This window comes from Protopterus annectens, chromosome 14.part0, assembly GCF_019279795.1.
Source record: "Protopterus annectens isolate FY-2018-M chromosome 14.part0, PAN1.0, whole genome shotgun sequence".
Taxonomy (NCBI): domain Eukaryota; kingdom Metazoa; phylum Chordata; order Ceratodontiformes; family Protopteridae; genus Protopterus; species Protopterus annectens.
Genome location: NC_056748.1, coordinates 235,011,543 through 235,038,161, shown reverse-complemented (window position 1 = coordinate 235,038,161; position 26,619 = coordinate 235,011,543). Strand labels below are relative to the sequence as shown.

The following is a 26,619-nucleotide window of genomic DNA, read 5'->3' as shown; positions in this document are numbered from 1 at the left end:
AATCTATAGTGGAAGAGATTTTTCTGGAATGGGGTCGCCCATGTTGCGATCTTTTTGCTACTCCCCAAAACAGCAAATGCCCAGACTTCTTCTTTCTCTTCCCTCTGCCAGGCCATCCCCCCAGAGACGCTCTGACCCAGGATTGGCCCCAGGGACTTCTTTATGCCTTTCCTCCTTTTCCTCTGATCCCTCAAGTTATCCAGAAAGCAACCATTTTGAGAGCCAAATTGATTCTCATTGCTCCTTATTGGCCTCGACAAATTTGGTTTCCGTTCCTCCATCGTCACCTTTTGGTGCAGCCGTGGCATCTGGACCCAGTGCCAGATCTTCTGATTCACCAATCCGGTCAGCTGCACCGGTCTATCCCTTCTCTCAACCTCACAACATGGTTGCTCCACTTCCTTCCTTAGCCAGGCTTCCTATGATCTCTAACCCTGTTAGAGACATCCTAGTAGCTTCCTTAAAATCCTGTACCAGGAGGATTTATACAAGCAAATGGAAACGTTTCTCTTATTGGGCTAAAGCCAAGAATATTGATCCCTTCACTGCTCCAGTTCAAGCAGTTTTGGATTTCTTAGCGGAGATTTTTCACGCGGGCTCCTCTTCTTCCACAGTTAGAGTTCAGTTGGCTGCTATCTCGAACTTTCATGTCGGGTTCGCAGATCACAACATTATGTCCCACAGGCTTTGTAGAGCCTTCTTGAAAGGAATTTTCCTCCTGAAGCCTCCAGTCAGGAGTCCTCCTCCTCAATGGGACCTAAATTTAGCGCTGACATCTTTGATTCTTCCCCCCTTCGAGCCAGCTGTTTCTTGTTCCCTGAAATTTCTTTCATGAAAAACTTTATTCCTGGTTGCTATTACATTGGCTAGGAGGGTGTCTGAACTTCATGCTCTATCTGTTCGCCCCCCCCCATTTGGTCTTCCACAAAGACAGAGTATCATTGAGAACTAATCCAACCTTTTTGCCTAAGGTCGCCTCAAAGACGAATTTGAATCAAGCCATTGATCTCCCTGTATTTTTTCCAAACTATTCAAACAGATCGGAACAAAAATTACATTATCTTGATGTCCACCGCCAACTCAGATATTATTTGGACAGAACAAAACAATTCAGGAAATCCGATCAACTCTTTGTTTCCTATGCTGATAACAAGAAAGGCCTTCCTGTCTCAAAAGTGACCTTATCTAGATGGCTTTCTTCTGTCATCTCTGAAGTTTATCGGCTCAGGGGAAAACAGCTGTGCTCAAAACCTAAAGCACATTCAACCAGAAGTTTAGCTACTTCTACAGCCTTTCAAGCTAGACTTCCTTTAGACACTATTTGTGCAGCGGCCACTTGGGCCACTCCTCATACATTTGTTTCCCATTACAAATTGGATTTGGCCTCCAGGGACAGAGCCAGTTTCGGCTCTACCGTCCTCAAGAGTCTGTTCCATTGAGCCACCCAGGATAGAGGTGCTAGGGACGCGGTCCCATCAAGCAAGAATGAAGGCGAGATTGACAACTTAACATTGAGAAGTTATGTACCTACCATAACGTTCCATGTTAGTTGCCTTCTTTCTTGCGACCCTCCCTCCTTCCCCCAGGCCTGGACAGACCTTTCTCTACAAAGAATTATAGTTCTGAAGACCATACAGAGCTGGTCCTTCTACCATCCTGCAGGTTTTTCTCTTCTTCTTTCTTCCTTTGGGAAGTTTTCATGCTAGGTGCTATTACCCTTTTCTCATCAAACGAGATCTGGGTACTTACCGCCTTGCATCATGGGATATGGGGCTGCCTCGAGCTGGTAAAAGTGACTCTCGAGCTTAGCAAGTGCCGAGTCGGAGCCGAGGATCGGCTCCGAACCCATCAAGCAAGAAAGAAGGCGAGAGAAGACAACTAACATGGAACGTTATGGTAGGTACATAACTTCTCATTTTACTAAGCTTAAGTTCCTATGTTATAAAACTTTGGTGTACGTTATAGTACTAGCACAGTACCGTAATAATTAAACATTTGGGTAAAACAATGGTTTAGTGGCACAGGACCTGCCCTTTGGTCTTCACAGTCTCTCTTAGACTGTAATACAAGCACTTGTACTTTGTATGTATAAACCTGTGTGTGTGTGTGTGATAAACCCAAAGCATGTTTATAGTTGCTGGCTTGGCTCACCGGAGCTCAAACCATAGTTGCTTAGGAGTAATAGCTTTAGTTGGCATTTGCTTGTGTTATATTTCTCGTAGCCAGTGGTGGAAGGTCTGAGGCAAATGTTCCTCTGAGAGCAAGGGAGGTTTTATATTGCCTTTTTAGTGATCTTTCTTTGTCTGGTTTTCAAGATAAGTGCTACATTGTTTGTTGGTGATCACTCTTTCACCAAAGTCCAACAGCTTTGTAATGACCACAGTAAATAAGCATGGTATGAGATGCAAAGCCCCAGTCCAAATGCAGAATACTTCCAGGGATCTTAAGATGCCTGGTCTTGTATCGCCATGGTAGTTCTTAGCCCTTGTATTTTGCATGCAAATGACCCAGAGATGAACCAAACAAGGATATGTAAAGTGATGAGCTTGAGTATATGCACATGACAATTTGTGTACATGATTACAGGCAACAGCTACAGTCATGTGGTATGTAAACAAGCAAGGAGGAACCAGATCTTATCCCTGTGCAGACTAGTCATGATTGTCTGAGAAGTGGCATCTTGGCACAGTCTGTCCCTTCCAGCAACTTGCATCTGCTGAGCAGAATACTATACCGGGCTCACTGAACAGGTTCAGAAGGGACCTCACGAATGGATGCTACACCCAGAGATCTTCCAGGAGATAGTCCACCTGTGGAAATTTCCCCAGATAGAGCTGTTTGACTTCATTCACAAAAAACAATTACAGAAGTACAGTACCAGGGCTCCTTGCAAACAGGCCTGGAAAACAGATGCCTTTTCTTTCCCATGGATTGGAATACTCCTGTATGCATCTTTCTTTCCCCTGATTACCAGAGTCCTACTAAAGCTCATGAAGGACTGTATTGTGATTTTCTTGGTAACTCACATTTGGCCTGGACAGCACTGGTTCTCCTTTCTTATACACTGGGTGAGGGCAGTTCACCAATAACTTTCTTAGAGTGCAGTAACGGGTGTATTACCTACCCCAACATTCCAAGCCTATACCAGACTGTTTGGATGATAGATATTTGATCCCTTTTATGCACCTCCAGAGGATGCACAGCAGGTGTTAAAGAAGGCTATAAAACCTCATAGTAGAAAATTATGTTTAGTTAAATGGAAAAGATTTTGAAGTTGGTGCCATACCAGAGACCAGGACCCGCCAGGCAGCAGTGCCACTGATTCTGCAGTACCTGTTTGAATTGCTCGATTCTGGCCTGTTACACTTCTATCAAAGTGTACCTTTCAACTATTTCAACCTGTATGCCAATACATTTCTACCTTTTTCTCTTTCCTTCCAGGAAAACAGCCCTTAAAACAGTGTTGTGTGTTAGACCAACTAGGAAATGAGCATTGTCCTCACTGGATCTGAATTTTGTGTTGGAAAAGCTAACTCCATTTAAACCTTCAACAAGTTACACCTCTAAAGATCCTTAACTGGGTGACAGCTTTACTTGTTGCTCTGGCCTCAGCTAGAGGAGTATTTGAGTTGCAAATCCTGATGTCAGTTCAGCCCTTTTTGATCTTTCATGATGATAGAGTGACTCTTAAAATTAATCCATCACTTATGCCTAAAGTAGTTTGAGTTCACTCTTAATCAGTCTCCTCACTTCCTGTTTTCTTTCCCCAACACAAAAACAGAGGAGAAAGAATACTTCATTCCCTGCATGTCCACAGACTGCTCAGGTACTAACTGTGGAAAAGACAAACTGTTTCATACTGGTGAACCATCTCTTTATTTCTTACGAAGATCATAAGAAGAAAAGGCAACCAGTTTCCAAGCTTATCCCGATGGTTATCCCAGGCAATTCATTTCTGCTGTTCTTACCTTGGAAAAATCCCTTCTTCCTCCCAGAATGTTAAGGAACACTCCAGTAATGCTCTGGCTACTTATGGGGCTTTTTGGAAAGGGATGGGCTCTCATTACATGCTTTCACTAAACATTGCAAAACTGATTTCCATACCAAAGTTTGAACAAGATATGCTAGATCTGTTTTCAAGGCTCTTCAGGACTCTGGTCCTGCATCCCCCTACCTTTCTGTTAGTTGTCACACATAGTATTATGCTACTGAACAATGATCTAATGAGATCTAATGGTGAATATAGTAGAGTTGTGCAAGTTAACTTTTCCAAACTTATTTTTTGTTTTCATCTCACTCTATAAATACATGTATGTGTGTGTGTGTGTGTGTGTGTATATTATTTATATATGTGTGTGTGAGTTTATATATATGTGTATATGTGTGTGTGTGTGTGTGTGTGTGTGTGTGTGTGTGTGTGTGTGTATATATATATATATATATATATATATATATATATATATATATATATGTCTGTGTGTGTGTGTATATATATATATATATATATATATATATATATATATATATATATATATATATATATATATATATATATATATGTCTGTGTGTGTGTGTGTGTGTGTGTGTGTGTGTATGTGTATGTATACACACACACACACACACACACACACCATGGGCCTCTTTTACAGGAGGTTTAAAGTTTTACACAAAAGAAACTCTAACATGGCTGGGCTTTTCTTGCAGTTTTTACTGAATGGCTTGTATGTGTGACTTTTTTACCCTTTGGTTTGGAAGGAAGTTGGGATATTTTCGGGCATCTTATTTATGGACCTCAAACTTGATTTTGAAGCCTTGTGTTTGTAAAGTACAACCAAACCATCCACTTATGCTGTGCTGAAGAGGTCACTAAAAAGACCAAAACATGCATGTCCACAGCTAGTGAGGTGTGGCTGTATTTGCTTGAATATACTCCTAAAGCTTTAAAAAGGGAAAAAACGTCATAGGTATTCAGAAGCCGTGTAGCTTAAGCACTGTATATTCTTAAGGGGCTATTTGCATATATCCCATGGGTCTCCTTTACAGCAGGTTTAAGGTATTACACAGTGGAAACTGTAGAGTGGATAGGTTGTTTCTTGCAAATTTTACTGAATGGTCTGTGTGGCCTTTTTACCCTTTAGTTTGGCCCAACACACACTTGTAAATGTAGAGCGAGAGAGACAGCGAGAGATCAATACACTTTTTCTTTCTTTTAGCCAGGATGGAGTTCCCTCCCAATGTTTCAGTCATGACATAACATATTTTGATCTATCAGGACTTGTCATATTTTCTAGTTACAACCTCCCTTTGTTAGAGGCAATGAAAGCTCTGAATTTTGATGCCCATAAATCCTTTTTTATACCAACTTGCTGTCATGCCTCAGAAGACATTATGGATGCAAGGAATGCATGCGGGATGGGATGCTTGTTTAAACCTCTCTCCCTTTTTTTGGACCTTGTAATCTGACAAAAGTTAAATACCATTCATTTGTAGTCTAGGACAACCCATAAGAAATGTAATGAAACAAAAACCCTCTACTGCTACTCAGCAAAAGTGATTCACATAACTAGAAAAAGTAATGCCACAAACTCAAAAATTATTCTTCAGTCAGTGCTCACTGGTTTGGGTTACTGCTTGGCCAGAGGATGGCTATTAATACACGTGATTTTCTATCTTTTTCTAGTCATGTTATTGAGTCAATCCTGATGAGGTATAGTAGGGGGGAGTTTTATAATGCTACATTTCTTACGGGCTGTCCTGGATTATGAATGTTTTGTGGCCTTGAGTTCTCGCTTAGATTTTTCACTTAATGCCTTGCTGTAGACAATTTTTTCTAGTCTGATTTGTCACTGTATGGATCCCTTTGACCATGCAGTAACATAAATGGCCATATTGCCTGATATTTTCCTCGTGCTTACTTTTTTTTTTTTTTTTAACAGTCTCTTTATTGACATTTCTTAAATGGCATTTCCATTGAGTTCAATACTAAGAACAAACATATCAGACCAGAAAACAAAAATAGATAAGTATTAAGTACAATGAAATGTAATAGAGTGATAAAATGGTGTTATCACATATGATTAGCAAAAAAGTTGAGAATATTAAATTATTCAGTAAACTATGTACATATATTCATATGTACTGCTTGCCAATAAAACACAACCAATATGATGACATTGTAGGTGTACTTGGTATGTAATTATTTCTGTTGGGTAAGAATAAAATTATCACAAAAGTGTATTGATTATAAGTAAATGATGGAGGGGGAGAGGTGTTTGGGACAGTGTGTTGAGAAAAAATAGTTTTATTCCTTAATAATTGGACATTGGTAGGAGTCAGTGAGTGTTTTCAGTATATGATCCATTAGCGAGTTCCAAAATTCAGCAAAATGTTTTTCGTTTTTGGGTATGCATTAAAAATCTGTGTGCTGTTATGTAACTAATAGCTATTTGTACAAATTCATCCCAAGACATCCGAGTTCTGTCTTTCCAGTTCAGTGTAATATAGTACTTTATAAGTGTGAATAATGGAATTAATATTCTTTCTTGTTGTTTCTGTAGCTTCACAGGGGGAACATGTAATAGGGAAATTTCCAGGATAATGTAGATTTCTCATATCCCATTTTGCTTAATCTGACTTTGAGTGAACACCATAATTTGTATGAGCATTTACAGGTCCAGATTATATGAAGTAGGTCAGCATTCTGGCTATCACAATGTGGAAGCAATGTGTACCTTACCCCAAACACACAAATTTAAACCTACTTCATCTCATGCGTTTATAACCAGCTTGTTATTTAGATATGGCTCAATGAAATAATTAAGAATGTCTAGTCATAGTAGGTTGTTATGCATGTTCAACTGTCTAAGTTCTCTCTCACTCTTCTTGTTGGTTAGTATTTAAACTACAACTTTTAACAGAATATTTGTTTTTCTTTTTTTATTTAGGAAACTGAGCAAATGCAGCGGTATAATCAGCGTCTTATTGAAGAAATGAAGAACAAACACACTCAGGAGCGTGCAAGGCTGCCAAAAATTCAACGTAGTGAAGCAAAGACTCGCATGGCTATGTTTAAAAAAAGCTTGAGAATCAATTCTAGTGGATCTCCTGAACAGGATCGGGAAAAAATTAAACAGGTAGTAAAAGCTTCATAGTAGGCGTCTGAAATGGTTTAAATTATTTTAGCCTTTTGGTATTATGAATGTTAGATAATCATCTTTTGTTAGGTTGACCTGCATTTATCAGTCTGAAATTTAGTTTTCTGACTCAGCATAGTAAAGCCTGATGGCTCTATTTGGAATGCTCTGTCCTTGCAGATCGTTATAGTGGGGAGGGCATCTGCAGTCAGCATTGAGATCCACAATGTTATTTTCTTTTCCCTGTTTGCTTGTTCGTTGTTGCTTTTATCATCTCCCTTGTATCAAGAGTTATACCTTCTGTTTGTCACTGCTGTCCCTTTTGTGGACCTTGTAACCTGATAAAGTTAAGTTGTTATAGGTAAATGTTTTGTTTACTTAGTGTATATAAGTGTAGCATACTGTGGTTGATACAGAGGGTTGAGGCTGTGAACTGTTAATGTAATGTTTCCTGCAGTCCGGGGTTTGATTCCCTCAACTTCCATTTTACTACTTTGTAGATTTTGGCAAGTCACTTAATCATACAGTTTTCCTGCTCAATCTGAAAAAGATCTTTGTGGACCAGTGCTATCCAACAGTTAACATGTATAAGTAACTAACAAATAAACTTTGTCATAATATGTAGCTAATATTTGTGTGTATAATTTAATGGGGCTGTGAGTCATTTCAGGTGTACTTGGTATAAGTATTGGATAAAGTTAAGAAGATGTGGTCTAGTATTTTTGCCATTGTTATGAAGCATATTAGGGTAACAGAGTCAGCGAGTATTTGATGTTTGGTATGTGAGTAGTTAGTTGGAGTAAGTAATTTGTGGATTGGTCTACATTGGAGTTAAGCAATGTGCTGATAGCTTTTAAGAAAGTTTCCAGTGTTTATAGGTTTCAGTAGGATGGGCCCAGGAATAGGTTTCTGTAAAGGTAATGCAAAGGAGGGCATGGTAGGGGATCAAAGTAAAGCTCAGTAGGCCAGATCTGCTGCAGCTCCCAAGAAGAAACCAGTCAATCACTGCAGGTCTCCAGCAGTACATGGGTTCCTTCTTTTATTAAATGTATGACAGCCAACTTTATAGTCATACCCTGAGATTTGTCGTGTTTAGTGCCCAAATTGAAGGAAAACAAGACCAGGGAGGTAACCTAGACAAGGAGCAATAAAAAGAGACGACCTTTCTTGCAACAGGTCTGATGACAGAGACTCTCTAAACCCAAACACTTAGCAGTTGTCTAAAGTTCAGTTGCTAGAGTGCAAGTTTAAAGATAAGTGTAAACTTGGAGCTATCATCAACTTTCCTGGTACTCATAGATTCTACAAGAAAGTCTAATAAGCATATGCAAGCTTTGCCACAGCCGTGACCACAAACTAAATGCCAAAACATGTAATGTTGTACCTTTGGTAATCTGAAGCGCCCCTTCTCCTACTACATTAATGGTAACTCCCTCAAAACAGACAGGGCACATTGCTAGCACTAGGTAGCCACAGCTGTCAGGAAATATTCTGTTTATCCCAGCTAATTACGAAGGTTTAGAGATGATATACCTCTCTACTTCTCCCCTGTTAGGCCCATAATTGAGTGCAGTGCTTCCTGTGGCATGTACTTATCCAGACACCGTTTTGTTACAGCGAAAATTAAGTGCCTCAGTTCTATTACCAGTGCAAATTGTTTTGTATGTGTTATTTCTCTTGACTGTCTTATACAGACTGATTAGAGGTGATCTCTCCCTAGCATACATGGCCTGAAATAATTCTGTCTTAGATTTATTGATGATTACTAGGCTAATGACCCTTTACGGCCTTTTTAAGCCTAACCATGTTTCCCAATTGTATTGGACAAGGTTTGATACCATATTTTTTATGTGGAGTACATATAGTTTGGTTATATGACTTTGGCATGAGTGGTCATGCATTTACAGGATCTATCTTCTAATAGAGACATAGGTACGAGACCAAGAGTAAGTTTTCGATTCCCCATCCACTGGTCCAAGTAATGCTTGAGAAAGTGTTGGGAAGCCTGTTGCAGAGAAGGGTCAATATCTTGAGATACATACCTGGCCCACTAACATGTCTTATTTATGTTACAGTTAACATTTAGATCCTGGATTTGGGTATCTCTTATGCTATTTGCTTGGCTGATATGTAGTAGATCTATCAAAATGTTTTCTATATAACGTATTCTTTTTGTGAGGAACCTGTGTGAACACTCCATTTGTTGCATATGCATGGTGAGGTACATACCAAAGGAGGAATTATACTCAATGACTGGTCTAATGAGGGATAAGTACAGTGGAATAATGGCATCTTTGGACTTAGATGCCATATCGTTTATTATTTGCACAACAAAAAAATGATTTCCTACTACAATAGACGCATGATGGTCAGTAGCCATGTTACTGTCCACATGCATTCTCAAATAACTGAACACGGGATATACTCTGTGGTGTATTATCAATGTAACAATTTCCCAGGATGGACTAAGGTTATTGTATATTTCTTGGCATTCAGTTTTAGCCCATGACTTTGGCACCAGTTATTAGTTTGTGTCAGGCCTTCTTGGAGAGTATTTGTTTCTTCAGAGGAGTGTATGACTGCCGCTAGTTTGTAATCATATGCAGACTTGGTCAGCCAGAGGCCACTGACATTAGCCTTAACTTCAAAGAAGAAGGTTCTAAAAAGGAGTGGCCTCAGAACCAGTCCCTGAGGGGCTGCACTAGTGACTGGCCTTCTTGTAGAGGTAGACTCCCCTATCCTGTCTTCTTGGGTGCTATCTATGAGGCAGTTTGGCTATCCGGCAACTGTCACCCACTGGATAGCCATTTGTCTCTCCAGCGGGTGACAGTCATTTATACCCAATGTTGTGAGCTTGTCTACACTGCTCAAGTGGAGTATTGGATCTGATACCTTGGTCAGAGTAATATAGGTCTTATGCACTGTTTTGCCCTCATCTTTGCTTTTGTGACCTTCTCAAAGAAGTCTGCCAGGTTGGGTAGGCATGATTTACCCTTGACAAAACCAAACTGGGTTGGGTCCAGTGTCTGAAGGTTTTTAGTGTCATTATTTATCATATCCATGATTCTTTCCATGGCTTTACATGTGAGACTAGTCAGACTTGCGGGTTTGTAGTTAGCTGGGTCTGTAGATGGCCAGCCCTTGTGCAGATGGATAACAGTTTAAGTCTTCCATTTATTCCACATGAAGCCTGTTAAGAGACTAAGGGTAAATAATAAATTTACTGGGCCCAGTAAGTCATGCTTCCTAGAGTGTTATCAGGACCCATCAGTGCAATATTTTTGGCCTTGGAGAGAGCATTGAGAACCTGTTCCTTAGTGATAGTTGGTGGAGTTACTTTTGGGGGTATGTCTTGAGAGGTTTTAAGGGGAAGAAAGTAGGGTAAAGTTGGAGATGAATTTATCGGGCGCTTACTGGTTCGACTCTCAGCTAGAGCGTGTTCTGCGTGGAGACATGCGTGAATGGGCATGCCTTCGTTGAAGGTTGTGCGTTAGGGCTGGCAACTCAGCACGTAAAAATCAACTGCCAATCATTAGCGGACCGGAGTTCCGCTGTTGCGACCCCTAACCGGGAAAAGACGAAAGACACAACAACATTCATTTGAGAGACCTAACTTTCCTCAGTCGGGTATAAATGTTTAAATGTCGAATCTGTGAGTGGCGAACGGTCGGAATGTCATACAAAACACCGACTGTGACATTTCCGACCACTCTACCACCTAAACAAGTGCTACCATGGGTCAAAAGGGGGGGGGGGTATTTTGCTTTGCACAACAATTGTTTTCGCAATTGAGAATTTGCCGCACTGCTTTCGAACATTTTCTGATCGGCCATTCACTGGCCGATCATATGAATGAATTTATCACCCTGTAGATTTACCATATCCCCTAATTCAGTATAAATGGCTTCATTTATGATTAGTTTGGCACATTGTTATGTATTGCCTTTGAGGTTACAGATACAGCTAACGATTGCCTTGTGGTTGTCCATACCTTGAGTGGCTACTTTAACCTCCTGTTCAACTTTGACAGACTTGACTAATATCTCTGAGTTGCTTATTTAGCTTGACAGAGGAATTCTTTCCTTGCTGGACACTGCATTCTTAATTTTGAACATGATTTTCTTTTTGTTATGCAACCTGTTGATGTTATTCCACCAGGCTGGCTTTTTTTTCAACGTGGTCCTTTGCTTATTTTGGGTAGGCACCACTGCCTCTTTGCTGCTATATGTATGGTTGTAAAGGGTTTTTGTTAATAATTCTGTCTAAGCTGCAGAGTTTCCTGGGTCTTGAGCCACCTCTTTTTTTTTTTTTTTTTTTTTTTACAAAACTGGCACACACATTAGTAACACATGTACCAAGCACCTTAACCTTCAAAGTAACTTTAACCAAACCTACTGGATTGGTATTTACCCCAGTCAAATAATTCCTGTCCTTTCCTCTGTAGCACTCCCCTTCATATTAATATAAATCCCTCACCCTCTTCCGATGCAGTCTGAATGAATGGAAGGATAAACAGAAATACAACCCCGGTTTTACCCCACAAACCTTATAGAAAGAGTTAGGAAGTAGTGGAAATTTGTAGGCTGTAAATGATCTCTTTGAACCACTGCTGTTTAATAACCTGTGAACTTACGAACCATGAATTAGTGCTGTTTCTTACTTTGTAGTTTAAATAAACATTTCTTTCTGTTGTTAGAAAATTGTCTTCATATTTTATTTGTTCAGTTTGGTAACCTGGGCAAAGCACTGATCCAACTTGGACCTATATATCGCAGCCTGGACTTAAAGAAATAACATTTGGCAAGCAAATTAACAAGAAATTTAACAGAGACAAGTAATTGTTTGTGAAGATAACTGTAAGCAAACCATGACAAAGTGATAATTAAAATTTATAAAGCTACTGGAGAATGATTCGACTGAAGAGATGAAAGGGAGCTAGAGTTTTGAGGTGAAGGGGCGAGGGGCACACTGTGGTATAGTTTGTATGCTAGTGAGAATAAGGAAATAGAAGTGAGCACACCATGGTCAACCATTTGCAATAATTATAATGAGGTAAAAGATTTCAACAAGTTTTAAACTGAAGATGCATTTTAATACCTCCTCAAGCTGCAGCTGCTTGTACTAGATGAGGAAAGCAGGAGAAGGGAGAAAGGCTTTGGGCCTCTTTAGATGATAAAAATGTTTTGGACGACTTTAGATAGAAACGTGTGTGAATTCAGCTGCAGATGTATGTTAATCCCATCTGAAGTTGCTGGGTCTGTGTTTTGAATGGGGACAGGCAACACCCTCCTAAGGCTCATAAGCTCACAGGTAAGTACCAGCCACTCAGTCTGCAGACTATTACAAGCCTAGCCAATAACCAGATAGTGATCCAAGGTCAGAATCCTGTATCTTGTGTCTGTAAGGTGAAGACCTTAACAGTTTTGTCAACCCCGCCCCCCCTTAACAAAATAACTGAGATATAGAGGTAACCAGAATTTATGCATAAGTTTTGTTGATTGGGTTAGTCCCACTAGGCCACTGGCTTCTTTTTAGGGGAGACCCGAGATGATATTTATACTGTATGACGGAAGTTTGGCCAGGACACCGGGGAACTTCCTCACCCTTTCTGATAAGTGCCTTGAGATTTTTTTTACATTCACCTGAGCTTCCACCAACTCAAGCAGATGAAGCACAAGTTTAACATTTCTTCTAGAGGACAGTACATGTAAGACTGTAACACCCCCCTTAAGGTACACTGCAGCATCAGCATTACAAAAAACAATCCAAGTATGTTGTGTTGTAATATTGCCCACTGCCTTCTGTGCCAAAGGAGAGTATGCTACCTGAGCTACTGAGCTACTGAGACTTATCAGTTGAGCTACTGTGAGGGAGAAAGGCTTTGTACTACTTTGAATAAAAATTCTTTCGGACTTTAAGTAAGAAAAATGCCTTTGTATTCAGTTGCCGTTACGGATTAATCCTTGTCCAGGTTGCTGCCTCTGTCTGTAGGATGGTGGAGGGGTCAGGTATTATACTCAGAGAGAGAGAAAAGCTTTGCACTTTTGATTAAAAATGCCTTTGAACTTCTTTTACACAAGAAGTTTCTTAGTATTCATTTTGCAGGTATATGATGATCCCTTCCTATTTTACCACTTCTTTGCATGGTGTGCATTGGGGGGGGGGGGGGGCAGAAGTACACATACCAGGAGAAAGGCTTTAAACGTCTTTAGATAAGAAAGATATTTGTGTATTCATTGCAGATGCATCTCCACCGCTGTCCAGGCTTGTTTATTTCATTTTTATTACCAGGGTAGAGCTCTGATCCAACTTGTATTGGTTTCATGCTCAGCCAATGTGTAAATCATGCAAAAAATCAGTTGTACTTATACGTTATAAAAGCAGTCAACACAGTATACAAATAAGTAGTACATGTTGCAATACAAGCAATTCATGTTAAAGTATATTGTATAAAAGATTCAAGAAACTGTATAAGTAGTTAATTTAGTGGTTGTCATTTTGGAGGTTCTTTTTAAACAGAATTTCTTAAGTTGTTTTATTATTTGAAAACATCATTTTGTTTTGATTATTAGGTGCTTTTAAGTTTTTCGCCTTAAATAAGGATACTTTCTGTTAGCCTGCCTACCGGTTAATCCTACTGCTTCTTCATGCTATGAGTTTCAACAGTTCTTAAAAGATGTCCTGTATATCAGGCTTCTTAGAAAATCCAGTGATGTCCTCCTATTCTCATGCTGCAGTATACATAACTGTAGGGAGGTCATTGCCTGTAGCACCAGACATTCGGCTAGTATACCAGAGTCTTAGGAGCAGGGGTACGTGTGACATTGCCTGTCAGAGCCATGATCTGACGTCGGCTATAAAAGTGACGTCTACATGTACCATTTCAGAACTTTTCTGCTGAAGTGATTTACGGACCTCTGACCGCCAGCCCCGGGAATCAGTTTGATCGTTGTTGCGGCCATCTAGTACAGATAAGTACCCTTTTGGGTACCTTTTTTCTAGATTTTCAAACATGCATGTCAGCTAGGAAGGGGAAGTTTGCTTGTGGAAGACAAATTCCACAAAACAATCCAATAGCTGGAAACAAAGTCTTAAAACTTTTATTAAAAAAATCAGGTTTTTGATTCTGATGAAGTCTGTGTGTTGGGACGAAAGTGCTAAATTGTTTTTTAATTTTGGAATAAACCTTATTTTTTAATAAAAGTTTTAAGACTTTGTTTCCAGTGTATCTGTTGAATTGTTTTGTGGCTTTTGGTCGCTGTGTCCCCACTTCGTGTTGGTTTAGAAGACAAATTCCACATAGGGACAAGCATGATCAGTGTTTGTTTTGTTTAGGTGAAGGCCATGGTCATACATCTTGTGACATCTGCAAGTCTTTCCTGCGCAAAACGTTCTGCAGTTGTCTGGCTGTCTTCAGCTTTACAAAAAACAAAAGAAGCAGCACAAACTGGATAAAGAATAATTTCTTTACTGGATTCTGGTACCTCGGCCTTCGCCTTCACATGGAATAATGTTGTAAAGTACAAACCAGTATAAATACACACCTCACACAATCAGTCATGTTAATTAAACAATTAATCAATCAAGAATAAATATATCACTTGTTAAAGAAATATACATGAATATAAATATACATATATATATAATAAATATATACTCACAAAAATAAATATTATTTCATATATTATACTTCTAAATTCATACCATTGGGAAATAGTGTTCCATAATTTACAATGAACTTTGATTCCATATTCAATAATTTATTCTGAAAATTTATATTACTTTCTCCCTTTCCCCATGGTTTTGCCAAAATACTGAATTTGAAACCAGTATGATCTCCCCTATGAAATTGGTGGAAGTGGCTTGCGACTGGACTATCAAGTCTGTTGTTCCTAATATCCCCCAGATGTTCCAAGATTCTTAACTTAACCCTGCGTTTTGTTTGTCCTATGTACCATTTCTGTTCTGTGCAGTTACACCCAGTAATATATATCACCCCTGAAGAATTACAATTAAAGTGATCTAAAGCATGGTATGTAACCCCATTAATTTTATAGCCATCTAAATTAATAATTTTGTCACAAATCTTACATTTGTTGCAAGCAAAAGAGCTTGCATTTGCTGCCCTATCCTTCCTACCCTTGCTTCTAATTAATTCCTTCAGATTTTTGCATCTTGTATAAGAAAAAACAATATTATGTGGAACAATGTTCCTCAAAAATTCATCACTGGTTATAATAGACCACATATTCAAAACAATTCTCTTCAAAATTGAAGAAAAAGGGGAAAATTTGTCTACAAAAAATATTTTATCCATCACCACAGGATCCTTTTCCTTAAAAGAAATTGATTTGTTCACAAATCTCCTCCTGTTTTTGGCTGTAATTCCCTGTCCATTCAAATTTAACATTTCTTCCACTTTGGTTCTATGTGAAAAAAACGATATTCCTGGAATAACCTCTGTTCATCAATCTTCTACAAATAATGTCAAATTCCCTTTGGACATTTACATTCTCAGATGTATTTAAAGCAATACGCCTGAATTCGCCAAAAGGCAAAGACTCAATTAAGGAATGGCTATGCATGCTAGTTGCATGCAAAAAATTGTTTACAGCTGTCTTTTTATGAAATGGCTTATGTTCTACCGTCCCCTTTGTGCCAATGTAAAAATGCACATCCAAGAAATCCATATTCTTTGTATTAATCTGATAAGTAAAATCTAGTCCACATGGATTCGATTTCAAATCCGTAATAAATTCATCAAAATCTCTCGGATTACCCCTACATAGAAACAAAAGGTCATCTATGAATCTCTTGTAAATCAAAACATTATTTTGAAAAAACTTTGTCGTGTAAATGAATAAATTTTCAAAGTGGCCCATGAATAGAATGGCATATGACGGTGCAAAACTGGCACCCATAGCCGTTCCCTCTTTTTGTAAGAAATATTTTTTATTAAATTCAAAGACATTATGAGTGAGACAAAATTCCACCAATGAGATGATAAAGTGGGTTTTTGGTCCTTCCCCCATAAAAGAATAAATAGCCTCTAAACCCCATTTCGTAGAAATGGATGTGTATAATGAAACCACATCCACACTGGCCCAATAGTAATTATCTTGCCATGTCTTTCCTCTAAAACTATCACACACCTCTTTTGTGTTCTTTACATGGGAAGGAATTCTCACTAAATATTCTTTTAGTATAGAATCCAAAAATATGCCCACATTTTGTGAAAAAGCCCCTTTTCCCGAGACTATTGGACGTCCAGGTGGGTTTGTCAAATCTTTGTGTATTTTTGGCAAAATAAAAAATCTGGCATCATTTGGACTTTTGATATGCAGTTTCCTAACATCACTTTGGGAAAAGAAACCAAGCCTTTCACCTTTTTCTAACAGTTCCAAAAGTTTGTTATTAAACTCAACAATAGGATTCATAGATAAAGACATATAAACCCTATTATTTGAAAGTAACTCAAGAGCTATGGAATTGTATCTATTCCTATCAAAAACAACCCAATTGCCACCTTTATCTGATTCCAAAAATACATATTTATCACTCATCTCTCTTAGCTTACATAATGCTTGACATTCATCCTTGTTCAAATTATAACATTTTGTATGTTGTTTAAATAAAAAATATTCATCCTTAACCTGCTTATATAAAGCCTTTTCAAAAAAGCTTATACAAGAATTGTTTTTAACAGGATTAAAATCACTGGTACATGGGACCTTGGGAATAGTAAGTTTACCATACCCTGTATTGTATTCAAACATCCTATTGGTCTTATTAACATTCCTATTTACGATACTTTCAGCATCATCATAAATATCAAATATTTCATTTTCATGAATGGAAATATCCATTAATGAACTATCCAAAATTGAATCATTGGCAACATCAGGAATATCATCACAATTGGTATTATAACCAGTGTCTATGGTCCGTCTGTGAAAATAAACTTTTAAATACAATTTTCTGCAGAAGGCCTTAACCTCCAAAAGAACCTCCGCTAGTGTAGGAATATGTGTAGGAATGAATTTCGTACCCATTTGTAAAACACTGACCATGTTTTCAGTTAGCAAACAATCTGAAAGGTTAATTATATTCAAACAGTCCTGGCTAGAGAAAGTATTAACAGCATTACAGAAATCACTATGTACAAATGAAATACTTGGTCTCGTAAACACAGACCTGGTTGTTAATAGTCCATTAGTATCTTTTATTCCCTCTCTGCTGGAAACGCCGATTCCGACCTTTTCTTTGAGTCGACCCCTCGCTAGAAGAAGCACCAGAATTTAATGTCTCATTAGAAAGACCCTCCGTGCTGATATTTTCAAACGAAACACTTTTTTTACTTGAACTTGCTTCTATGGAGGAAGTGGAAGTGTCCCTGGTATTCCTTTCGTTTCGCGCTCTGAATCTATTGTTGTTCCAAGGAGTTCTACCACGCCCCTTCTTAAGGTTGTATTGCCAAGAGAAAATTTTACCGGTACTGTAATCATTTTGGTCTCTTGTAAACTTCCTTTTCTTGCGCAGAATAACCTGTTGTTCTATTTTAGTGACACTTGATTTAATACTCACAATATTCTGCTCACAAACTGAGTCGGAATGTTTTGAAAAAAGTTCTTCTTGCATAGAGATAATTTCAGAACGTATTTTATCAAGTGTTCTTACATTGCGTTTGACCAATATTTTTAGCCAACCCAATGTACACTTTAAAGAGACATCTTTCCACTCTTCAAATAAATCGGCGTCCTCATCCGAAAACTCATACGCTGGTAAGCGGTCTACCCTGAGACCTCTAGGGGTAATATTAGAGTCAATGTACTTCTCAAGCAATTTGATGTCATAAAATATTGTTGCTTCTTTTACCATTAAATTCTCCAGCTCTTCGAACCGAGCTAAAGCCTCATCCGAACGTTGTAGCCACGGATCAGAGGAAGCCAACTTGCTTTCTCTGTCCCTCCACACTGCAGAGAAATCCAAATTGGTTGCAGATCTGTGAACAGTCCCAGGTGTTCTGGCTGCTCCATTAACACTCATGTTCAATCAAGAAAAAAACACACTTCTGGATCCAAGAATCCAATCGAAGTCTCCACAAAAAACAAAAGAAGCAGCACAAACTGGATAAAGAATAATTTCTTTACTGGATTCTGGTACCTCGGCCTTCGCCTTCACATGGAATAATGTTGTAAAGTACAAACCAGTATAAATACACACCTCACACAATCAGTCATGTTAATTAAACAATTAATCAATCAAGAATAAATATATCACTTGTTAAAGAAATATACATGAATATAAATATACATATACATATATATATATATATATATATATATATATATAATAAATATATACTCACAAAAATAAATATTATTTCATATATTATACTTCTAAATTCATACCATTGGGAAATAGTGTTCCATAATTTACAATGAACTTTGATTCCATATTCAATAATTTATTCTGAAAATTTATATTACTTTCTCCCATTCCCCATGGTTTTGCCAAAATACTGAATTTGAAACCAGTATGATCTCCCCTATGAAATTGGTGGAAGTGGCTTGCGACTGGACTATCAAGTCTGTTGTTCCTAATATCCCCCAGATGTATTATAAATTGGATTTCTCTGCAGTGTGGAGGGACAGAGAAAGCAAGTTGGCTTCCTCTGATCCGTGGCTACAACGTTCGGATGAGGCTTTAGCTCAGTTCGAAGAGCTGGAGAATTTAATGGTAAAAGAAGCAACAATATTTTATGACATCAAATTGCTTGAGAAGTACATTGACTCTAATATTACCCCTAGAGGTCTCAGGGTAGACCGCTTACCAGCGTATGAGTTTTCGGATGAGGACGCCGATTTATTTGAAGAGTGGAAAGATGTCTCTCTAAAGTGTACATTGGGTTGGCTAAAAATATTGGTCAAACGCAATGTAAGAACACTTGATAAAATACGTTCTGAAATTATCTCTATGCAAGAAGAACTTTTTTCAAAACATTCCGACTCAGTTTGTGAGCAGAATATTGTGAGTATTAAATCAAAAGTCACTAAAATAGAACAACAGGTTATTCTGCGCAAGAAAAGGAAGTTTACAAGAGACCAAAATGATTACAGTACCGGTAAAATTTTCTCTTGGCAATACAACCTTAAGAAGGGGCGTGGTAGAACTCCTTGGAACAACAATAGATTCAGAGCGCGAAACGAAAGGAATACCAGGGACACTTCCACTTCCTCCATAGAAGCAAGTTCAAGTAAAAAAAGTGTTTCGTTTGAAAATATCAGCACGGAGGGTCTTTCTAATGAGACATTAAATTCTGGTGCTTCTTCTAGCGAGGGGTCGACTCAAAGAAAAGGTCGGAATCGGCGTTTCCAGCAGAGAGGGAATAAAAGATACTAATGGACTATTAACAACCAGGTCTGTGTTTACGAGACCAAGTATTTCATTTGTACATAGTGATTTCTGTAATGCTGTTAATACTTTCTCTAGCCAGGACTGTTTGAATATAATTAACCTTTCAGATTGTTTGCTAACTGAAAACATGGTCAGTGTTTTACAAATGGGTACGAAATTCATTCCTACACATATTCCTACACTAGCGGAGGTTCTTTTGGAGGTTAAGGCCTTCTGCAGAAAATTGTATTTAAAAGTTTATTTTCACAGACGGACCATAGACACTGGTTATAATACCAATTGTGATGATATTCCTGATGTTGCCAATGATTCAATTTTGGATAGTGCATTAATGGATATTTCCATTCATGAAAATGAAATATTTGATATTTATGATGATGCTGAAAGTATCGTAAATAGGAATGTTAATAAGACCAATAGGATGTTTGAATACAATACAGGGTATGGTAAACTTACTATTCCCAAGGTCCCATGTGCCAGTGATTTTAATCCTGTTAAAAACAATTCTTGTATAAGCTTTTTTGAAAAGGCTTTATATAAGCAGGTTAAGGATGAATATTTTTTATTTAAACAACATACAAAATGTTATAATTTGAACAAGGATGAATGGCAAGCATTATGTAAGCTAAGAGAGATGAGTGATAAATATGTATTTTTGGAATCAGATAAAGGTGGCAATTGGGTTGTTTTTGATAGGAATAGATACAATTCCATAGCTCTTGAGTTACTTTCAAATAATAGGGTTTATATGTCTTTATCTATGAATCCTATTGTTGAGTTTAATAACAAACTTTTGGAACTGTTAGAAAAAGGTGAAAGGCTTGGTTTCTTTTCCCAAAGTGATGTTAGGAAACTGCATATCAAAAGTCCAAATGATGCCAGATTTTTTATTTTGCCAAAAATACACAAAGATTTGACAAATCCACCTGGACGTCCAATAGTCTCGAAAAGGGCTTTTCACAAAATGTGGGCATATTTTGGATTCCATACTAAAAGAATATTTAGTGAGAATTCCTTCCCATGTAAAGAACACAAAAGAGGTGTGTGATAGTTTTAGAGGAAAGACATGGCAAGATAATTACTATTGGGCCAGTGTGGATGTGGTTTCATTATACACATCCATTTCTACGAAATGGGGTTTAGAGGCTATTTATTCTTTTATGGGGGAAGGACCAAAAACCCACTTTATCATCTCATTGGTGGAATTTTGTCTCACTCATAATGTCTTTGAATTTAATAAAAAATATTTCTTACAAAAAGAGGGAACGGCTATGGGTGCCAGTTTTGCACCGTCATATGCCATTCTATTCATGGGCCACTTTGAAAATTTATTCATTTACACTACAAAGTTTTTTCAAAATAAAGTTTTGATTTACAAGAGATTTATAGATGACCTTTTGTTTTTATGCAGGGGTAATCCAAGAGATTTTGATGAATTTATTACAGGTTTAAAATCGAATCCATGTGGATTAGATTTTACATATCAGATTAATGTAAAGAACATGGATTTCTTGGATGTACATTTTTACATTGGCACAAAGGGGACGGTAGAACATAAGCCATTTCATAAAAAGACAGCTGTAAACAATTTTTTGCATGCAACTAGCATGCATAGCCATTCCTTAATTGAGTCTTTGCCTTTTGGCGAATTCAGACGTATTGCTTTAAATACATCTGAGAATGTAAATGTCCAAAGGGAATTTGACATTATTTGTAGAAGATTGATGAACAGAGGTTATTCCAGGAATATCGTTTATTCACATAGAACCAAAGTGGAAGAAATGTTAAATTTAAATGGACAGGGAATTACAGCCAAAAACAGGAGGAGATTTGTGAACAAATCAATTTCTTTTAAGGAAAAGGATCCTGTGGTGATGGATAAAATATTTTTTGTAGACAAATTTTCCCCTTTTTCTTCAATTTTGAAGAGAATTGTTTTGAATATGTGGCCTATTATAACCAGTGATTTATTTTTGAGGAACATTGTTCCACATAATATTGTTTTTTTCTTATACAAGATGCAAAAATCTGAAGGAATTAATTAGAAGCAAGGGTAGGAAGGATAGGGCAGCAAATGCAGGCTCTTTTGCTTGCAACAAATGTAAGATTTGTGACAAAATTATTAATTTAGATGGCTATAAAATTAATGGGGTTACATACCATGCTTTAGATCACTTTAATTGTAATTCTTCAGGGGTGATATATATTATTGGGTGTAACTGCACAGAACAGAAATGGTACGTAGGACAAACAAAACGCAGGGTTAAGTTAAGAATCTTGGAACATCTGGGGGATATTAGGAACAACAGACTTGATAGTCCAGTCGCAAGCCACTTCCACCAATTTCATAGGGGAGATCATACTGGTTTCAAATTCAGTATTTTGGCAAAACCATGGGGAATGGGAGAAAGTAATATAAATTTTCAGAATAAATTATTGAATATGGAATCAAAGTTCATTGTAAATTATGGAACACTATTTCCCAATGGTATGAATTTAGAAGTATAATATATGAAATAATATTTATTTTTGTGAGTATATATTTATTATATATATATATATATATATATATATATATATATATATATATATATATATATATATTTATATTCATGTATATTTCTTTAACAAGTGATATATTTATTCTTGATTGATTAATTGTTTAATTAACATGACTGATTGTGTGAGGTGTGTATTTATACTGGTTTGTACTTTACAACATTATTCCATGTGAAGGCGAAGGCCGAGGTACCAGAATCCAGTAAAGAAATTATTCTTTATCCAGTTTGTGCTGCTTCTTTTGTTTTTTGTGGAGACTTCGATTGGATTCTTGGATCCAGAAGTGTGTTTTTTTCTTGATTGTCTTCAGCTTTACTTAGAAAACCAGAGGCTCCGGCATTTTGCGTTGGGCATGGAGGGTGGGGTAGGTACCTCCGAGGAGTTGCCACATAAGAAGACTAAAAAAGGTTAGGCCTGATCCCCATGCTGCATGTCAGGAGTCTGGTGAGACTCTCGAGGCAGATGTTAGCCCAGGGGTCCAATTGGATGTCTGTTAAACCAGCTAGAACGTAACCATGATGGGACCTGGTTTGGCGGAAACTCTGAGTATGTCTGCTGAGGTTGAACAGCCATCAGCCCTTGATGGCGAGGTGAAACCATGGCTCGTGGCATCGGAGGGCCTTCTCCTGCCTTTCCATCCAACCAGGCTTTGGCTTCCAAACCTATGCATCCTTCTACTCCTGTTAAGAGGAAACAAAAATTAAAACAGAGAAACAGAACCAGTTCCTGGATGGGAAGCATTTTCCCCAAATCTTTTCAGAGCCTTCCAGGCTGTTCAGTCTCAGGTGCCCTAACCAGCCCCAACACATGTGCAGGCCTTAGAGGATTCGGAGGAAGAGCTGTCCTCTTCTGATGAATCACTTACTTATTGTTCCCAAATTAAATCTCCCAAAGACTTCATTACTTTTGAGGAGGAGGACACTGTCAGTCCTGAATCTCCAGCGGAAGATTTCTCCTTTGGGGACACCATTTCTCTTATAAGAGAACATTTCAAAGGGCAGGTCTCAGATGTTTCAGAAACTAAAAAGAGGTATTTTGAACTAGTACAGATAGACCAGCCCTCCCCATCTGCAGTCCATCCCCTACTTCTAGCCTTACATGATGCCTTTCTGGCTGCATCTCAGCCCCCTGCTTCCAAATGTCCAGACAGGTTTTATAAAGTTCCTCAGGATACACAGTTCTTGTTCAGGAACCCCCCCCCACCCACTGCAGACCAGCCGTCATAGCTGTGTCAGCAGACAAATCATCCAGACAGCTGCCTTCCGCTTCTCGGTTTCCCACAGACAGACATTAATTTTATGGATAGGCTAGGAAAGAAAGTTTATACTTCTTCCACACTAGCCATCCGAGCCCTAAATTATCATACACACATGGCTAGGTTTGTTGTGGACACCCTATCCAGAGCCACTGCACTTGTACCAGTTGTGCCAGACTCTCCTATGTGTCAACTCTCCACCCTGCTCTTTACCACCTCTCAGATGACCAGGCACTCCAAGTGCAGTTATGATGCGGTAGAAGCATTTTCCAAATCTGCAGCTTCAAGTTCTGTCCTGAGAAGCTACGCCTGGGTGAGACTCTAACCACTTCCCATGGATGTACAAACCAAACTGGTGGATGCTACACTTGATAAGGCCCTTTTTGGTGCAGCTTCTGCAGAGCTCCTAAAATCCCTTCAAGAAAAGGGCAAGAAGCTACAAATTCTAAAACATTTGCTAGTCTCACCTATTCCTAGATACCACAGGAACTACCCTCAAAGAATCTTTGGTAGGAGGTAGTCATCTCAGTCTACTGCCCCACAGGCTAAGGGACGGAGACAATCTAGGAAACACTCTACCCCTAGACCATCCTCTTCTTTGTCCCTACTCCCTTTTGGAAATGGCGCCACCCTGACAGAGCCCCTCAACTGTGTAACTCAAGCCATTTACCCACATCCACCCCCCCCCCCCATCCCTCCGCCTCACCCTTTCCCTACCCTCCTGGTGGGAAAATCACCTCGATCATTCAAAAAGGTTATTTTATGACATGGACAATTCCTCCTTTCCAGGGGATGCTCCAACACTCTCAAAGTCAGTTTAATCTCTTCCCTCCAATTCTGTATCAGCTGCTAGATCACGGCACCATAGAGTGGCTCTAGATCAGACAACCTAGGAATTTTACTCCAGGATGTTTTTGGTACCAAAAAAAGATGGCCCTTGGAGACCAATTCTGGATTTGTTTAATCTTTTTCTCAAGGTGCCTACCTTCAAAATGCTCACCTTGCATCATCTCTTACCCCTCATTTCCCACCTACCTTTCATGGTATCCCTGCATCTGAAGGATGCCTGTCTTCGTATCCAAACCATATCAGCCACGGAATTCCTGAGAGTCCTAGGTCACATGGCATCTTTGATCCCCATACCACCCTTGGCAAGGCTGCATATAAGTTCTAGTGGGTTCTGAAGAGTCGGGGGAACCAACAATGTTCTTCGTGTTTCACTGTTGCCATCATCACTTGTGGGTTATCCCTGCTGAGTAGCCCTTGGCCGGACAGAATACCAGAGTAAAGATTTTCCCTCCTTCATTGACTGCTGTTCGCCAGGGACTAACGTCAGGTCGTCAGTGGTATTAAGAAGGGCAGCCAACACCATTACATCAGTCTTTCTTGCCGTGGAGCCCAAAGCAGAAGCTGTTTGCGTGCGCGTCAGTCGGACGTTGCCAGAGTGAAGTAGAAAATGACTAAAGCTAAGTACCCCGTTGGGGAACTTTTTCTTGCATTAACCAATGTCCGAAAAAGTAAGCAATTGTCTCCACTGTGGAAAACAAATACCAGACCGAGACTTTCATCTGTGTAACTTGTTTAGGCCCAGACCACGTCGTCCCCTGGTTGTTGGTTTTGTGCCCTCTTCAACGCTGGGACCATTCGCCATAGAGCAGAATTTGTCACTAGGCATTTTAAAGGCAGTCCTTCGCAGTACGAAATGGCGTCCATCGGTCACCAATCAGTGGATATACCCAAAAAGGAAAAAGAAAGGGACAGGCCACATAAAGTTAGGCCTTCAGACGACTCTGCCCAGAAGGCATCCAGTAGCAAAGCGGAACTCGGTGAGGCTCCTATGCAAGCCCATGATACCTGATGCAATACCTCCGCAGGCCTCTACCGAGACCCATTCGGAGTCTTGTATGCCGCAGGATCAGACTACATCCATTAAGTTTTTGGTTGTCAGCCCCACAGTTGGGTCTGGAGCTGCTCTTCAGACACTGGCTTCTGAGGAGGCTTGTCGGATAACCGATGCAAGGCAAAGACCAGCGACCACGCCACCAGCTACAGCCGCACCCGGGCCTGTTGAAACACTGAGGCCTAAAAGCAGAACCATCCTGCAAGACCTAAACGTTGTTCAAACCCTCCTCACCTCTCTGGGATTCACCATCAACAAGGAAAAATCCCATTTCCAACCCACCAGAAGGATTACCTTCCTGGGAGCTCTCCTGGACACTTTGACCAAAAAAAGCCTTCCTCTCTCCAGAAAAACAAATTTTTTTGCCCCAGTACGTCTCCCAGTTGGCTTCCAGAGCACACCTCACAGCAAGAAAATTCCTTCAAGCCTGGGGTACATGGCATCCTGCATCCTTTTGGTGCCCTTGGCCAGATTACACGAGGAAAATACAATGGTACCTCAAAAACCTACGATGCTAGCACTCTCTGTCCCTGGAGCTACAACTGCCTCTAATTCCCTGCTTAATACAGGAACTCCTATGGTCATCAGAAGTCTGCACACTGAACAGGGGCCTACCTTTTCTAATTCTTCCCCATGGCCAGGCTATTACCACAGATGCCTCAGATAAAGCCTGGGGGGGGCACACTTAGGAGACCTGTGCAACCCAGGCACTTGGGACCTCAAGGATCTAGAGCTACACATCAGCCTAAAGGAAATGACCTGACTCCAGGGGTGCTCCTCATCAAAACAGACGATACCACAGTCATGTGATACATCAACAAGCAAAGGGGCACACACTCCTACCCGCTTTGCCGTCTAGCCATGCTCCTCTGGCAGACTGCATCGCTGATGGGCCTTCACCTGATAGCCTAGTATATATCCCAGGGGAGTACAGTACCCTAGCAGACCACCTCAGCAGGTGTCCTGAACCCCCACGAATGGCAGCTTTGGAGAGAGACCTTCCTTTCAATCGCACAAAGTTGAGGGACACCAGAGGTAGACCTCTTCGCATCAGTACAGATCAGGCAGTTAGACCAGATGTTCTTTGTGTTCCACTGTTGCAGTCATCACATTTGGGTTATCCCTGCCAGGGTCACCCTCAGCCAGCCCGATTACCAGAGACTTAGTATTTCTGTGTCGGCTGCTCTCTCTTCAGGACTGACGTCAGGTCGTCAGTAGTATAAAGTGAGGCAGCCAGTGCCATTACATCAGTCTTTCTTGCCATGGAGCCCATAGCAGAAGCAGTTCACACAAGTGCCGGTCAGCTGCTACCTGAGTTTTTGTCTTCCAAATTGAAGTAGAAGTCTTCTAAAGCT

The 26,619-nt window shown here is 39.4% G+C and overlaps 1 protein-coding gene across 2 annotated transcripts in view; it reads left to right on the top strand.

Annotated features, from left to right (window-relative positions):
• The window catches only part of SLK (STE20 like kinase), a 2,579,008-nt gene that overhangs the window by 2,144,567 nt on the left and 407,822 nt on the right, over positions 1-26,619 (top strand). For both annotated transcript variants that reach the window (XM_044055960.1, XM_044055959.1), the window contains one exon: positions 6,945-7,133. In XM_044055960.1, coding sequence (XP_043911895.1) covers positions 6,945-7,133 — 189 coding nt within the window. The remainder of the gene's footprint in view (positions 1-6,944; positions 7,134-26,619) is intronic.